Source organism: Petaurus breviceps, unplaced genomic scaffold, assembly GCF_028583685.1.
Source record: "Petaurus breviceps papuanus isolate PSGF00001 unplaced genomic scaffold, PetGlider_PUasm1.0 90625, whole genome shotgun sequence".
In the NCBI taxonomy this organism is placed as follows: Eukaryota; Metazoa; Chordata; class Mammalia; order Diprotodontia; family Petauridae; genus Petaurus; species Petaurus breviceps.
In genome coordinates, this window is record NW_027187289.1 from 5,494,427 (window position 1) to 5,511,698 (window position 17,272).

Sequence of the window (17,272 nt, forward strand, 5' to 3'; positions counted from 1 at the left end):
ATGTTTGGAGAAGTTAATGACCAGAATATTGGCCACCAGTGCTTTTAGGGAAGTGGGGAATGTAGTGGAGAGAAGCATAGCAATGCTGGAAAACATCTAATAGCATTGGGACTGGAGGATGGGGGTAGCCACATCTTGATGTCCATCAGAAACAGGAGTATCTATTCACATGGAAACATGAATCACTGAAATACTGAAGAAACTATTTTCTATCACAATTATTGATAAGGGTGTATCCCTCTATCGGATTGGAAGTGTCATAAGGGGAGGACACATGTTTTATTCAAATTTGAAATTCACCCAGAACATACCGTTGTGCTCTACAAATTGTCATTGAATAAATTTTTGTTCAAATTAAATTTGGAGTCATGAAATTACCAGAGAAAAATGAGTTCATTTTAGAATGGATCTCTGAGAATTGTAGCAGTAATAAAAATGACAGGAATAATAACAGCCATAATAACAATATAGCGGATTTATGTAGCCCCTTTTCTCCTTAAAACAATTCGTTTCTTGAATATCACATCGATCCTTACAGAATCATTATGGAGCCAATAGCGATATAGTTTCGTGGCCAGTTAATTAATGGGTGAACAGCTGTACTATTATACAACTTTATACTACACTATACTACACTCATCTACTTCTACCCTATAGATAGATACAAAATCTGCAATGCATAGCAAAGCTAGGCCTAATAAAGATCATTCAACCTCTAAACTAATGTATTATGTCTTAGAATGCATATCATTGAATACAGTGGCCAGTGCCCTTGTGCAGAAGAGTGAGACATTATTAGTTTACAGAGTAACTGCTAAATGCAAGGGTGGAGTCTTCACCTCAATGGGCTCCAATTCCCATATCTTTCCATGACCACCGACCAGTGTCAACAAAGCACAACTGGTCAGAAGAATCATGAGTTACATTCTGCCAGTAAACACGTTAATAAGCTCTATTCACTGCCCTCCCATATGTATGTCAAATTGTTATTTTTTTTTAAAGATGATTTATTTGGATTCTGCTAATCCCACATTTGTGACAGTTTGATTAGGCAGGGCTTAATTTACCTTTGCATTATCTATAAAGAAAGGATTTGCTAAGCAAATCCATAGTGTAAACAAGATTGCCAAGAGAGGCATGTTTAGACTGCTTAAGAGAACAAACATTTTAAGGACTTGGGTGCATTATTGTCACTTAAAAGGATGCATCTCTTGCAGGCTCTCTTCATGTATTCATTTAAAAAGCATTAACTAAGTATAACATGCACAATGTAGGGATAGGCCTAAGAGTGTGTGGACAAAAGCAAAAGTCCATGTTTTTAGGGGGTTTACATTCTTTGAGTGAAAACAACATGTACACATACAAAGACAATTAACTAAAATATATATAATAAATAAGACACATAGTAATTTCCTGAGTGAGGTAGCTTTCAGCCAGATAAAGAACTGAGTTTGGGAAGAAGCTCTTTACAAGGTGAGAAGTCAGGCATCAGGGATTGGAGGTGGACTGGTTGGGCCCTCCCTGGCAGCCAGAGACATTCTCTTATTTGTAGTTTGTCACTAATGGGTTGCTGCGTCTGTTGAAACAAGACAGCCTAGGCAGGGGTATATTGGTAAATAATGGGCAACTGGGTCACCAAAAAAAAAGTACAAAGGACATGCTTTTAATGAACATTTTCTCCTTTACTTTCTCAACTTAAATCAACAAAACTATAAATCAAGCCCAGATTTGTAACATTTGCCAATTTCTGAGGTGTAAATGCTCACACTAAACATTTAACAATCCAAAGAAGGCATTAAGAGCTGGCTCCAACAATATCCCTGAGTCTAGGACATAACACCCTCAAATGGAATACAAGAGAAATAGTTATATGTCTAGCTCTTCCATTAGAAAATGTGGCTGACACATAGAATGTGTGATGTAAAGTAAGGTGAAATAAGCCTGGAAAGCTTGTCTAAAGCCAGATTGTAAAGGACTTTAAACATCAAACAGAAGAGTTTAGTTTTTCTTCTATAAGAAAGAGGAAGCCATGGGCATTTTTTTTAATGAAGGAGTGACATGCTTTGGGAATACTGATTATTGACTTAGTAGCCATATGGAGAGTAAGGTGGAGGAGAAAAAGTGTATTGCAATAGTACAGGTGAGAGGTGATGGGAGTTAGAACTGGAATAGTAGCTATGGGAGTGGAGGAAAGCTGGTGGATATTAGTCATATTGTCAAGGTAATTGAATTAATAAGGCCTGGCTACTAATTGCATAGGAAGAATAAGAGAAAAGAAAACAAGGAATCAATTAACAAGCTTTTCTTAAATGCCAATTGTGTGTTAGGTATTGAGAATGCAAAGACAAAAAATGAAACATGTCCTGCCTCCAACCAGTTTATATTTTATAGGGATAGGGAAGAGGACATAATACATACATATTCTATACAAAGCAAATAAAGAGTAGAGAGAAAGGACCCTAGCATCTGGGGAGATAAGGAAAGGTTTCAGGTAGAAGGTAGAGTTTGAGCTGAGTTTCCATGGAAACAAGGCCATGTTAATGTCAATAAAGGGATGACCAGGTGTTAACAACTGTTACTACCAGGGGTGGAACCTGAAGCCTTGAGGTCACAGATGGCCCTCTAGGTCCTCAAATATGGCTCTTTGACAGACTCTAAACTTTGAAGAACAAATCCTGTTAATAAAAGGATTTGTTCTGTAAAACTTGGACTCAGTCAAAAGGCCACACCCAAAAACCTATAAAACTATTTGTGGTCTTTAGGTCACAAGTTCCCCACCCTTGCATAGGCTGCCTAGATCAAGCCAACTTAAACTAGTTAGCTGGGAAACAGCTTCTCTCTCTCTCTCTCTTTCTCTATCTTTCTTTCTTTCATTCTGTCTTTCTTTCCCTTTTCCTTCCTTCCTTTGTTTCTTCTTCTCTCCCCTTTTTATTAAAAAACATTCCCTTTCCTCGATCTCTCCTACTCCTGCCTCCCTCTTTTCCCCTCCCTTCCCCTTCCCTTCCTTTCTCTCTGTCCACACAGAGCATCATACCCTTACCTGCCCAAAGGAATGTAAACTTTGATTGCTGAAACTCTGGAAAGATATCCAGCTAGATATCTTTCTTAAAAAAACATGCCTTAAACCAAAATCACTCTATATCATAGACCTTAAACCAAAATCTGTCTCTTACTGATTAGCCAACAATAAATCCCAGGCCAAGCCCCACTTAGTCTTTGGGCTCTGATTGGCTCAGAATGAATGTAAATAGCAATTGTTTCTGTTTTGGCCAGAAACTTTGAGGGTCTTCCCCTTCTAGATTGATTTCTTTTTTTGTCTAAGTAATGGAGGTCATTCCCTTCCTCATTTCTTATGTAGCCTTAATCCCTGACTGTGTGTTGCCTCAGTCATACTGAGACCTGTTTAAAGACCTTAGCTTAAAAGGTACATCCAGCACCATCCCCAGTCCTCCTGACCCATATCTTGCCATTGGACCCAGATGGCTCAGGAGGAGAAAGTGAGACTGTTGACCTTGCACAGCCCTCCTTCACTTAATGTGTGTCCCCTCATTTTCCTCCCCTTTCCTACTACCCATAAATATTCCCCTATTCAAGATAATAAACAAAGCAACAATTTTCCTAAAAAGTGGTGTTAGAGTAACAAATCCTTAAAAGATAGAGTAAATTCAGCATTAAATGAAAATATTAACCACAAATATAATCTTTTAAAGGCAGCAAAATACATAACACAGTTAGAAAAATATCAAGAATTGTCTTCTTTAGACTGTATAGACTTAGAGCACTAATTTCCCTTTTTTTCTCCATTTTAATACACCATCTTTACCTTTTTTTTAATATGACCTAGTCCAAACATTTCTCTTCACCTCCTTTGTAATCTCTCTCCAGGTGTCAAAAGCACCTCAGTCTGCTGATTTTTCCCCAAAAAAATCCTGTCTCTCTGACTAAACAGCTGCCCTTCATCCAGTTTTCTCTTCCCCTGACAGCCATCCCCAAACCATGCATGCACTTTACATAATTTCTATTTTCATTTTACAATTTTATTTTCACTGAAGCTTAGTAATCATATTATTTTACTCCAAGGAATTTGGCATGAAAAATAAACTACATGAAATTAAGATTGGCTAGTTTTACTAGATCAAATACACTAATAGTATAAAGCTTCCCCATTCAGATTACAATGTACTTTTTTAATATGAAATGCAATTTTTTTTAAATGAAAAGCTCACCTTAACTATGCCACGGATATGCATTTTTGCTATCATCTCAGCAGTGTAGAGAAACATCAACAGAGTATCCAGGGTAAAGGTAACATACTGGAGTGGGGGATAGTGTTCAAATGTCTTTGGAGTATTCATACAAACTGAAATGACACTGATGATGGCACAGATGCGCAGCAAAGAATGGACCCACTGAAAAGAAAGCAGTTAAATGATTTTTAATTTGACTAATTCACATAATATGCTATCCAATGTTTGAAATTCATGCTAAATACTACTTTCTTTTTGAATTTTTTTCTTATGGTTTTCCCCTTTTCTTTGGATTCTTCTTTCACAATATGACTAATGTGGAAATATGTTTAATATGATTGTACATATATAGCCCATATTGAATTACTTGCCACCTTGGGGAGCAAAAGTAGAGAGGAAGAAAGGAGAAAAGAATGTGGAAATCAAAATCTTACAAAAATGAATGTTGAAAACTATCTTTACAAGTAATTGGAAAAATAAAATATTATTAAATAGAAAAATTTTTTAAATATAAAAGAGACATGCTAAAAAAGTGAGATATTTGAAAACAGACAAATTCCAAATTTGTCAGATTGTAAATTGTCTCATTATTATGTAGTAGAACTCCAGTTAGCTTAAAATCTATATACAAATTTTCTTTTGCCTTTTAAGCATTTTTCACATTGATGATATACGACACCTTGCAAGTGTAATCTGTTGGTATAATGAATAGAGTGCTGGATTTGGAGACAAGAAGATCTCAATTCAAATATTACCTCAGACATTTACTACTTGTATGACCCTTAGCAAGATATTTGCCATCTCTTAGTCTCTATTTCCTCACCTGTAAATATAGTCTAATATGAGTTCCTACCTTACAGGGTTGTTACAAACATCAATTAACATATGTAAAGCGCTTTGCAAAACATAAAGTACATTATAAATGCTAGTTATTGTAGTTGTTACTCTTTTCCATACACTTTTATTAGTATACCAAGCACTTGTTTTAAAAAATACAGTTCTTTTTAAAATATATTTTATTTATTTCATTAAATATTTTCCAATTACATGAAGAAATTTCGATCTTCAAATTCTCTCCTTTCCTCTCCTTGAGAAAGCAAGCAATTTGATATGGATTACACAGGTGAAGTCATGCAAAACATTTTCACAGTAGCCATGTTTCAAAAGAAAACAAAGAAAAATAAATAAAATAGGAAAGTATGCTTTTATCTGAATTCAGTTCTCTCTCTGGAGGTAGACAGCATTTTTCTTTATGGGTCCTTTGGAAATGTCTTGGATCATCATCTTGATCAGAGTAGCTAAGTCCTTCACAGTTGATCATTGAGACAATATTGCTGTTACTGTGTACAATGTTCTCCTGCTTCTGTTCATTTTACTTTGCATGAGTTCATATTAAATTTCCCAAGTTTTTAAGAAAGCATCTCATTGTTTTTTTATAGCACAACAGTATTTTTATCACAATCATAGACCACAATCTGTTCAACCATTTCCTAATTGATGGGCATTCCTTCAATTTCTAATCCTTTACCCCCACAAAAAAAGAGCTGCTATAAATATTTTTTTGTACATATAGGTCCTTTTGCCTCATTGTTGATTTCTTTAGAATACAGAACTAGTAGCAGTATTGCTTAGTCAAAGGGTATAACACAGTTTTATACCCCTTTGGGCATAATTGCAAATTGATCTCCAGAATGACTGAACTATTTAACAACTCCACCAGTAGTGCATTAGTGTCCCATTTTTTCCACATTCATTCCCTTCCATATTTATCATTTTCCTTTTCTGTTATGTTAGCTAATCTGATGGGTGTGAGGTAGTATCTCACAGTTATTTTAATTGACATTTATCTAATCAGTAATGATTTAGAGGATTTTTTCATATGACTATTGATAACTTTGATTTCTTCTTCTGAAAACTGCCTATTCATATCCTTTAACAATTTATCAGCTGGGTAATAGCTCTTATGTTTTTGTTTTTGTTTTGTTTTGTTTTTACAAATTTGGCTCAGTTCCCTATATATTTGAGAATTCAGGCTTTTATCAGAGAAATTTTCTATAAATTTTCCCTAGTTTCCTATTCCTCTAATTTTGGCTATATCCATTTGGTTTGTACAAAGGCTTTTTCATTTCATGGAATCAAAATTATCAATTTTAAAAAGAATAATGTGTTTTCAAATTCAATCCTATCCCCAACTATCAAAAGAAATAGAATGATCTTGATCCTCACTTTTGCCCAAAGGAAATAAAAATCTTTCTCAATTAGGGAAGTAGCATCAGTCCTTTTCCCCAGGTTCTGTCCCTTCTCCCAAGTCAAGGGAAGAATGAATCTTTTGGCTGCCTTTAGGAGAAACATTATATTGCCACAATCACAGCTTCAAAGAGCTGAGGAGTCCAACTCTATACTTGTGGCCCCTTAAAATATGTGTGCTGAGTTATGTTACTTTCATAAATGACTTTGAATTAAAAGATTCAAAGAAAAGAAGTAGAACTTTAATTTGAATTAAAGAAAAATAAAGAAATAGTAATTCCATATCAACAGATGATACCTAGTTAGATATTAGTAATTGTGTGAGTTTACTACTCGAGTTCATTCTCTTGAGATACTGAATGATTTAATGTGAGAAACTTTTTAAAAAGCACCTAATAATAAATCTTATCTACATTCTAACTAAGCCCAATTCAAAATATTAGTAAATGTCTCATTTCAACAAAATGAGGAAAATATAGAACACAGTTATAGCTTTTAACATAACACCTATGAATTGGGGTTCTTTTTTTCTCATAAGCTGTTTTAATTTTGAATGTTACCCTCACTGACAAAACCAGTTTTTTGGTCTGGCAATCTTCTGACACATTCCTATGGGATAAGTCACCAATAATTCGACCTTTTTAAGGGGTTGCCTTCTTTCTGAAGGAGTCTAGAAATATTTCAACATAGAGTATTTTATAAACACAGTATAATATACCCGTGTTTCCCTGATAATAAGACACTGTCATTATTTTTTTGGACAGAAAAACACCAGAGGGCTTATTTTCAGGGGAGGGCTTATTTTAATGAACATTGACAGCAATTTTAATAAACAGGTAAATGTGAACAAAAAAAAATGTACCTTTATTCAATAAGCAAATCACTGGGGAAGAACAGGATGATGCGCTCACTGCTGCAGCTCTGATTGGATGCAGCTCAGAGCGTGGCGTGCATTTCACTGGGGGGGGGGACGGTGCATACAGAGGGTACCATGTAGCGTGTAGCGCAGGGGATCACCTTCACTACAGTAGTAATCTCAATAGGGCTTATTTTCAGGGGAGGGTTTATTTTCGGGATAGGTCTTATTATCGGGGAAACACGGTAGATCTTCCAGTTAAAGATACTAATTAACCAAACTGCCACTAAGGTGATACAGTGGAAAGAGTCCCAGATTTGAAGTTAAAAAGTCTATGTCTGAATCCTAGTTCATTCACTTACTATGTATATGATATTTGGAACTTCTTACTGTGATATACATAAAGTGGGTGCCAAAGAAAGTTTTCTCTTCCATGAGAAGATAGGTCTTTTATCTCGACATTTCAAAATAGTTTATAAATATAATTACTTGTACTCAACTATATCATAGTCTTAAAAGTCAAAGTGATTCTTAACTTTTCTCTGGTTATGAGATACATGAATATGCCATAAAATATAACAGATTATTCATATTATTAACTTATACGCATGTTACATTCACATTCTTATCAATTTGATTAAGTTGGTTACTATATGCTTAGATGTTGCTATGTTCTATCTTCCTTATTTTCATTCTTCTATGAATTCTACAATGTAGAAAAGGACATCTAGACTGAAAATATTTGATCATATTTCACAGTTCAGTAAATGTGCTAATAAAAGACATATAATAACTTGATAAAGAGAATAAACTTTCCATGTATGGAATGATCTCTGTCCTCTGCCCTGACTACTGACCTCCCTGGCTTCCTTTAGGTCCCAGCTGAAATCTCACCTTCTACAGGAAGCCATTCCTAACCCCTCTTTCAATTATTTCTTTTTTTATACTGTACATAGATTGTATTGTATATACTTGTTAGCATGTTGTCTCCCTCATTGGATTGTAAGCTTCTTGAGAACAGGGACTGTCTTTTATCTTTTTTTTTTTAATTTCCCCAGCATTTAGCACAGTACCTGGCATATAGTAGACACTCAGTAAATGTTTATTGAATGAATGACTTTATTGAGAGGGCAGTTCATTTTTATCAGATGGTATCACTGTTACAGAAAGAATATTTGTAAGAATCTGAGCAATTCAGTTTTCTAATTCTGCCTAGGTAAAATATTCAGAGTACTTTAAAAATTTTTTTTCATGTGAATTGTTGTGAATTTCCAAAACTTGGGACGTAACAAATATTCTCATTTAATTATAAATTCTCACTGCAAAGCCAAATGCAAATTGTCCTGGATTGCTGGCACCATATCTTTCTTCCATTTGCATAAAAATCAAACAACCTGCATTTTTTTCAATTTAAAAAACAAACCAACCACAAAAAAATATATGACTTACTGGCTTGTTAATCCACAATATATCTGCATTATCGGACAATGATTCATCAGGACCAAAGTCTGTAACTGGCTGGGCTTCCACCCTAGAACTCTGTTTCCTCTTAAGCATGCTGAAATTAACTTTGGTCAACTAAAACAATAAAACACCCTGGAAAAGAAAAGAGAAAAACAGCACTATTTAAATCAGTCAAAATTGCTGTTAGCTCATAAGACCAATGAGTTAATTGCAACCTAGCTGTCAAGTATTGGCCCTGGCTAGTGCATATTAGATATAGAGGTAGAATAGTTAATATTAAGAATTATCTGTACATCAGAAGTGGGTTCCTAAACTTTCTGTGCATCATAGGCCACTTTGGTAGTCCAATGAAGCGTATGAACCCATTCTCAAAAAAAAAAAAGTTTTTAAATGAATAAAAGATTTAGAATTACAATGGATACCAATTATATTGAAATGCAATAATCTAAAACATGTTTTTAAATGCTCACAGAAATAGGTTTAATAGGAATGTATATGTAGAGCCTATATCAAATTATATACTCTCTTGGAGTGGGTAGAGGAGAGAGATAGGGAGAAAATTTGGAACTCAAAATCTTATGGAAATGAATGTTGGAAACTAAAAATAAAAAAATAAATTTATTTTTTAAAAGAGAAAACACTTAATATACAGAACAGACACATTCTTAGAAAAATAAATGCCTGCAAAGCCAAAAAAATAGTTTACAGACTTAGTTAAGAAACCCTGCCCCAGATATATGTTTGGACATCTAGTTGGGGTCCACTCAATGGAGTAATCTTCCCTAAAGTTTTCTGATTAACCCATGGGCTGCAACTAGGAGAGAAATGTTTTTCTAGAAAGAAAGTTTGCTCCTAGGTATCTCCAGTTCCTAGTGTTAGTTCCTTCTTAGTTGTCAAATTTGGGGGAACCACCTGAGAAAAATATCCTTGTCAGACAGTCCAGTCTGCCAGCTGGAAAAAAAGTCATCTCTTTTATGAGGCATCCTATCTACCAACTAATAGAGAAGAGGAGGAATGGCCACTTAAATTCCCATCCTTAGAACCTCAAAATCTGTTCTTTAAGGCTTGAGGCTTTTATCTCTTGTTTTTATCTTCTTTTATTGTCCTGTTGCTATGGGAATAAGTATGGGTATGGGTCAGAGCTACAGGGACATCATGAGGGGATAGTTCACACTTCTTCTATATAAGTGATGAGAAGACTATCCATAGAGCCTAGAAAGAAAAGGTCTTTCTAGGTCAGAGCCTGGAAAGAAAAGTGCCTAATCTGTTTTTTTTTTTTTTCCAGTAGAGTATGAAGTGAAATCTTCAGTTTAAAGGGGAGGATAGTAGAGGAGAGTAGCATAGATGGAAAAAGGAATTAAAAAACTGGAAACACTTAGGGGGAAGCCCATATGATATGTCTTCATCTGTGTGTTTGTATCATGTATTCATGTGGGTGGGAGGGTCTCATCCTAATTGTATTCATTCTTGTGTATGTGACTTTACCTATTAATCCCAGATGTGGTCAAATTAATTGGTTTTAAAATGTGTTCGGTATTTCTTGTCTGTCATGCATGCCCCAAATACTAGAGTTGGACTTTGCAGTCAGTTGTGCTAATTAATTTTATTTTACATAATTGGAGTTAGGGATTCTTTAAATGAATATGCAAATATATGCAAAATATTCAGATTAGGCAGATCCCTGATTTATCAGAGTGGGGGTGGAGAAAATGACATCTGGTAGCCTTAATTTGGGATTCCTTTTCCAACAGCATTTTCTTGAAGTCTCCGTGTTTAAATGCAGAATCTTATAGGAAACCCCACAAGATTTTACACACAATATGGAGAAAAATCCTGGGGCATAAATAGAAACATCTGCTCTAGGGTTGCACCAAAAAATGAGGACCCTGGTCATATTGCCTTTTCTAGTAAAGCATTAACTAAAAATTGTAGGGGAGGGGTAATAAAAGGAGAAATGAGCTATCTTTGTCCTTGTTCATGCTGCCCTTTTCAGCTACGGATTCACTGGGGGTGAGGTGAGGTGGGGAGGGTGGATAATAATGGAGGAGGAAGAGAAATTCTTTCTTATCATATTGCACCTTTACCTTGAAACAGAATGTCATTTTTGGAATATAAAATTCTTGAACTCAAAGCACTTCTCAGTTATCCACATGTTCATTCATTTTAGCTCCCCAATCAAACCTCTTACCAGAACAGATAACACAATCACCATATTGGCTAATTTGGCCTCTAGCTTGGGCTTTGACCTCATTTCCCCTTCTGGGAAAAAGCTAACAAACAGTGAAGCAGTAACCTGAGTAGTAGCAAAACTAAGCAGGTGAAAGAGACTATTCAATTCAAAGAGGCCTGGATATACAAGAATTAACTATATGCCATTCATGTAGAGAGTTAAACCAAGGAAACAAATATAAAATCAAAATCCAGTCAAAGTTATCCCACTGTTAAAATTCTCTTTCGAACAAGGAAAAGTAGTTGTCCACAACATTTGTTGAATGAATATAGCCTAATGCTTCAGACCTATTATTCAACTCATAAAGACCAATAGGGATAGTTAAGTATCCAAGGAAAACTGGTTATAGTGATACTTCCTACAATTTATTTTAGTCTGACTGTAACCGTATCATACTTACATATTTGATGACCAACTGTCTTTCCTGTTTTCAAAGAATCCCTTATCTATCTCACAATGACTCATCAGTACAGATTGATAAACATGACTTTCAATAGCTTTTTGATACTTATTAATAAGAGCTGGTATAAAACTTAAAAATGGTAGCTGGGAAGCCAGATTACATGGACACTAAGTACTTAATGGAAAATGCTTTATTCTAGGACAGAGAAAATCTTGTACCATGTTACCCCCTTAGTAGATCTGTAATCTTGGGTAAATCACCTTTTTTAACCTATTCATCTGTAAAATGGGTTAATAATCCCCTCCACACCTACCTCATATGATTGTTTCAAGGATCACATAAAGAATAAATCACTCTCCAAATAGAGAGTGTTATTTTACTTGGAAGCAGCTCACACGAGGCTAAGCAGAAAATATATTTGTTGTGAGAATCTATGATATCATCAGTATAGGGAGTTTCCAATGAGGTAATTTTCTCCCACCAATGTAGATATGTGCTTTCTATATAATTTATGGTCTTTGTAGACTTATCTTTATCACTAAGAGGTCAAGTGACTTTTTCAGAGTCATATGGCCAGTATATTGTCCAAGGTGGGACTTGGATACAGATTTTCCTGATTCCCAAAGTCTGTTCTCTATCCACTCACTATACCATGCTGCCCTTCACATTTTAAATAATGAAAATTTGCATTGATTTCCATTTTACTATTCAATAAAAGTATATTTATACCAAATCTCTCCATTATTCTGTTAACCTAGTTCAAAAGCTCCTTCTCTACCTTAAATTCCCTTGAAAATTACCTGTTATCATGCTTTTGAGGACTCCATATAGATGGCTATTAAAAGAAACCATCTACTTCTGATACCTCTACTTCAGATATAAAGCATTCCAACTGGTTGGTACAATACCTAAAACTCAATATGAAGAAGGCAGCTTTTGTTATTTCTGTATCTAAACTCTCCCCAGTAGTCTCCAGTCATTGAGACAATGGGGACAATTAAGTTCATTTCTCTGCTGCCTATAAACTTGACTTTAAACATGTCTCCTCTACATAAAGTTTATTCACAAGTCTTTTCACTTCCTTCATCATGTCACATCTAAAATCTATGCAACTCTCTTCATCTTCGTCATGGTTAACTCCAAGCTAGCATATGATATTGTCCTCCAGCATGATGTAATTCAGAGGATATAGGTTCAAATCCCATCTGTGTTTTTCATTAACCTTGTGGAGAATCACTGCCCTTCTCTGGGGCTGATTTTGTTTATATGTAAAATGAAGAGGCTGGGATGAATCTGGAGTTCTTAATCTGGGTTGGTGATCCCTGGCAGAAATAATAAACAAAACAATAATCGAGCCCTGATTTTGAGCATTTGGTGATTTCTTGGGTGTTAATATTCACACTGAAAATTTAAAAATTATTTGAGACAGTGAGCCAAGCTGCTGATTGTACCTCTATTTGTATCTATCCACAGAGTTTCCAGTCTTGCAAATAATGGGTGTGAAATAAATGTTTGTTGAGGCAAACTGGATTGAGTTAAATTGACCCAAAAGGCATAAACCTCACATTTGATACTTGAAAGGAAAAGAAATTCTATGTGGAGTTCCTAAATGTGTTTATCAATAACTTGACTGCCAACAACTTTAATCTCCCTCTCTCATAAATGTAGGCAAAATTTTATAGATTCAATGTTTTATATGAAATTTTATAGATCCAATGCTTTACTTAAAGGAATCTTCCATTTAAGAGCCCCTTTTCAGGAACAGGAAGAGTTACTAAAAAAGAAAAAAAAATTTAAAACCAGCTGCCATAGATTCCAGTTAACTCTGCCAGCTGTACAAATATGGGTGAGTCACTGCCATTTAGCAAATAGAGGTGTGAATCTCAAAGATTAATGAAGGTTGCCAAGGGTTGGCAAAAGCTCAGGACCCAGATGTTTGAATAAATTTGTCTCTCTATCTCCCTTTGACAGGAAAATCAGGGGAATTGGGGTGGGTAGGAAGAATAATGTGTGTATGTGAGTTTAGAATGGATTGTGAAAGTAACTATAACATCTGTATCTTTTTAACCTTGCTTGTCAACATTGTATATGTATATATACATACATTTCTTTAAGCTATGAAAACATATTTAACCCAAATAACATGAATTGAAAGCTGCGTAATATATTGTCATGAGCAATATACTCAATAAATATTAATATTGATGTGAATCATTAGCTATAAAGCTGTGATATTCGACCCAGTATTCTAACGCTATAATTCCCACTAATTTTGTATTGCAACTCCCTGAAAGCAACGTGCCGAGAATAAAGTGAAAATATATATATACAATATTCATTTTCAAATATTATCCTTTGATATTTTCTTAATACCAATATTTATATACAAAATATGGTCTATCAACTATTTTAAATATAACTTTTTCACAATATATTATCTTCTACTAAAAAGGTTTATTTTATCTATTCTTTCCAGATCCTCAACAATATGCTAAAGAGAAAATTAATTGCTAGCTATTTTGAAACTTTCCAACATAATAAGGACTCTGTTGCTAATACAGTAAATAAAATGGCTCTAACTGTAGTAACACTTATCTATGTGACTTATTTGTTGTGCTGACCTTGAAAAAGACATTTGTCTTCTCTGGATCTGTTTTCTCGATTACTAAATAAGGGAATTAAACTGAGTGCATGAATGTAGAAAAATCAGAAGGCTTCAAAAATGACAATCCATTATTTGGTGAGTAGAAAATCTTCTTTCATTCTCTTTTCTCTTTCTCTTTTCTTAATATGAAGATTAATTAAAGAAGGTGATCTAATCAGAGAAAGGCACTATGGTATATAGTTAGTTAGCCTGGGAGTCATCATTCAACCAATCACCAAACATTTATTAATCTCTTACTAAGTGCCAGGCACTATGATAAGCCCTGGATATTCAAAGACAGGCAAACACACACACACACACACACACACACACACCAGTCTTTCTTTAGAGAAAATTCTATACCAATGGGAGAGTTAGCACATAAATAGACACATATAAGCTATATATAGATTAGTATCCGTACATTTTTTGATAATCAAGAAAGATAGTGTAGTGAGAAAAGAGAAGAGAGTCCAGGACAGAATCTTGGGATTCAAGAGTTGTGATGAAATCCAGCAAAGGAAATTGAATAGTGTTCATATAGGTAGGAAGAAGAGAAAGAAGACTGGTGTCATGAAAATACATGGGGGAAAGAGTATCCACTGGGGGAATCAGCAGTGTCATGCAGCAGAAAGGTGAAAAAAGATGAGAATTGAGAAAACATCCATTATATTTAGAAATTAATATTATTGCTAACTTTGGAAAGATCGGTTCTTTAATTATGAGGTCAGAAGTCATATGGTAGTAAATTTAAAGAAGAAAATGTGGAGTCTGAGCAAAAAATTTTTTCAAGGAGTTTATCAAAGAAAGGAGGGAGAAATATAGGAAGATAGTTATCAGGTATGGTAGGATAAAGCAAGAGGTTTTGGGGGATGGGAGAGAAATGATCATGTTCAAATGCAACAAGGAAAGTTAACAGATATGTAGCAGAGATGGGAAATTAGAGGTTGGGGTTGATAGTGGGAGCAACCTGCTGGAGAAGACTATCAGTGTAAAAGAGAAGAGAAGACAGGGTCAGATGGGATTCAAATAGTAGGATTAGCCTTAGAAAGGAAAAGGGCCATCTTTCCAATAGACTAGAGCAAAGGAGACAACAATGGAAATGATTTCAAAGGGCTATAAAATTAGAAGGGGAAACAGAATGCTTAGAGTGTGGCCTCACTCTTTTTGGTGAAGTATGAGGTGAAGTCCTCAGCTGTGAGGGTGGGTGACAGACTACAAAGTGAGGTATGAAGAAAGAAGAGATTTGTAACAGTCACTGTGATGGATAGGATAGATTATCAATTAGAAGAATAAAGGGATTGCCCTGCTGTAGTGAAGGTCAAATTGAGATGACAAATTTTTCTTAAACCCAATAAGCACAGTTTTAGGAGATAGCTAGATGGTGCAGTGGATATAATACCAGGTCTGGAATCAGGAATTCCTGAGTTCAAATGCAGCCTCAAACACTTACTAGCTGTGTGACCCCAGGTAATTCATTTAACTTCTGTTTGCCTCAGTTCCCTAATCTATAAAATGGAGATAATAATAGCACATATCTCCCAGGGTTGTTGTGAGGATCAAATTGAGATAATCATTGAAAAAACACTGTAGCAGCCAGCACCCTAGCATCCCCAGGGTGGCTGCCAACACAGGTTCTTAGATCTGCTTTTCTAAAGGAAAGCAACTCAAAATGGGTTAACAATCTTGTTTTAATCAACCAAACATATCATTTACCTAGTTCAGGGGGAAAAGTCAGCACCCAAAACTTCAGAGTATACAGAGGTCACAAGCAGAAGTTACAAGACAGAGAAACATTTCAGCAGACAGGCTTCTAAACTGTCCAACCATTATATACATCCATACCTAATCACAGTTACCAGAGAGGGAAGCATCAACATTTGGGTTTTCAAAGTGGGGGGGGGGCTCTGAACGGCTGCCCAGAGTCTCATCTGGTCAAGTCACACAACACTTCTCAAAGTGATCCCCAAAACAAAGTCTCACATCAGGGATTATATAGCCTTCTCCTGGGTCAGAGAATGTAACAACCTTATTGACCCACTGGCCAATCACAAAGCACCAAGGTGTGGGAGTTCCTGAAAAATAAGCCTCCCACCACAGGCTCCAGGGGCACTTAACCTAGGGGCAGGGAAGATCTTAAAAATTTACATTCCTATAACAAAGACTTAGCACAGTGCCTGGCACATAGTAAGTTCTATATAAATGCTAACTACTGTTGTTGTCATTGTTATTTTGTAATTTTCCTCCAGATTCATTTGTCAGTAGGTAAATGGAAGCAAACTAGGAAGATGATAGAAATAATCCAAGGTTTGGGTTTGGCAAGGTGTAACTGGCAATAGCACAAGAAAACACAGGATTTGAGAGGAGATGAGAGTATAGGGTTAAGATGGTTCACCTCAAGGGAATAAGACAGGAAAGAGAAAAGAAGGTAGATAGTATAAGAATGGCAGGCAGAGAAGAATCACTGCTCTCAAGGACCTCACAGTCTAATGGAGGAGACAGTATATAAACAACTATATACAAATAAGATCATGTGTGTGATATATATGATCAATTGGCAATAATATCAGAGGGGAGATTTTTAGATTATGAATGAATGGAAAGGCTTCTTGAAGAAGATGGGACGTTAGCTGAGGATTGAAGGAGTTCAGGCGATCTATGAGGCAGAGATGAAGAGGGAAAGAATTTCAGGACTAGGGGACAGCCAGGCAAAACATTCAGAGAAGTCCCTGAGGCAGACAGTACCAATGAGGTGTGAGTTGCTGTATGAACTTGCAAGATGGTGAAGGTCCTGGAGCACAAAAGACAAGTTCTGCAGAGAAATGCAGAGTTAGACATGCCATAGGGGGTGGACTTAGGTTTTAGTCATGGGAGTGGTGCTCAGGCCTACAGCAATGCTCTGTCCTTGTTCCAGTATAGGCTAGAAGAGCTCAGGATCTAGTGGTGACAGTTGGCCTGTTCTTGCTTTCTTTCACCTAGAAGGAGGAGGTGAAAGTATCTAACCATCTACCAGAGAAGAAAGAGAACAGTCCCTCAGAAGCTCCTCATGGGAAAAAGATTTTATACATAATTCTACCCCTCCTTCCCCAGGCTTCCAGGGAGGGGGAATGTCCTGGCTAATGAGCCACAGAGCACTGAGTGGTTATGGAGAGTAATTCTCCATGACCTGTGATGAGGCTCA

General features: G+C 35.8%; 1 protein-coding gene across 1 annotated transcript in view; it reads right to left on the bottom strand.

Annotated features, from left to right (window-relative positions):
- Window positions 1–17,272, bottom strand: part of NALCN (sodium leak channel, non-selective) — a 558,956-nt gene that overhangs the window by 516,645 nt on the left and 25,039 nt on the right. Inside the window, exons 2-3 of the mRNA XM_069064204.1 lie at window positions 8,800–8,946; window positions 4,227–4,409 (exon numbers count right to left, since the gene is read on the bottom strand). Coding sequence (XP_068920305.1) covers window positions 4,227–4,409; window positions 8,800–8,907 — 291 coding nt within the window. The 5' untranslated portion in view covers window positions 8,908–8,946. The remainder of the gene's footprint in view (window positions 1–4,226; window positions 4,410–8,799; window positions 8,947–17,272) is intronic.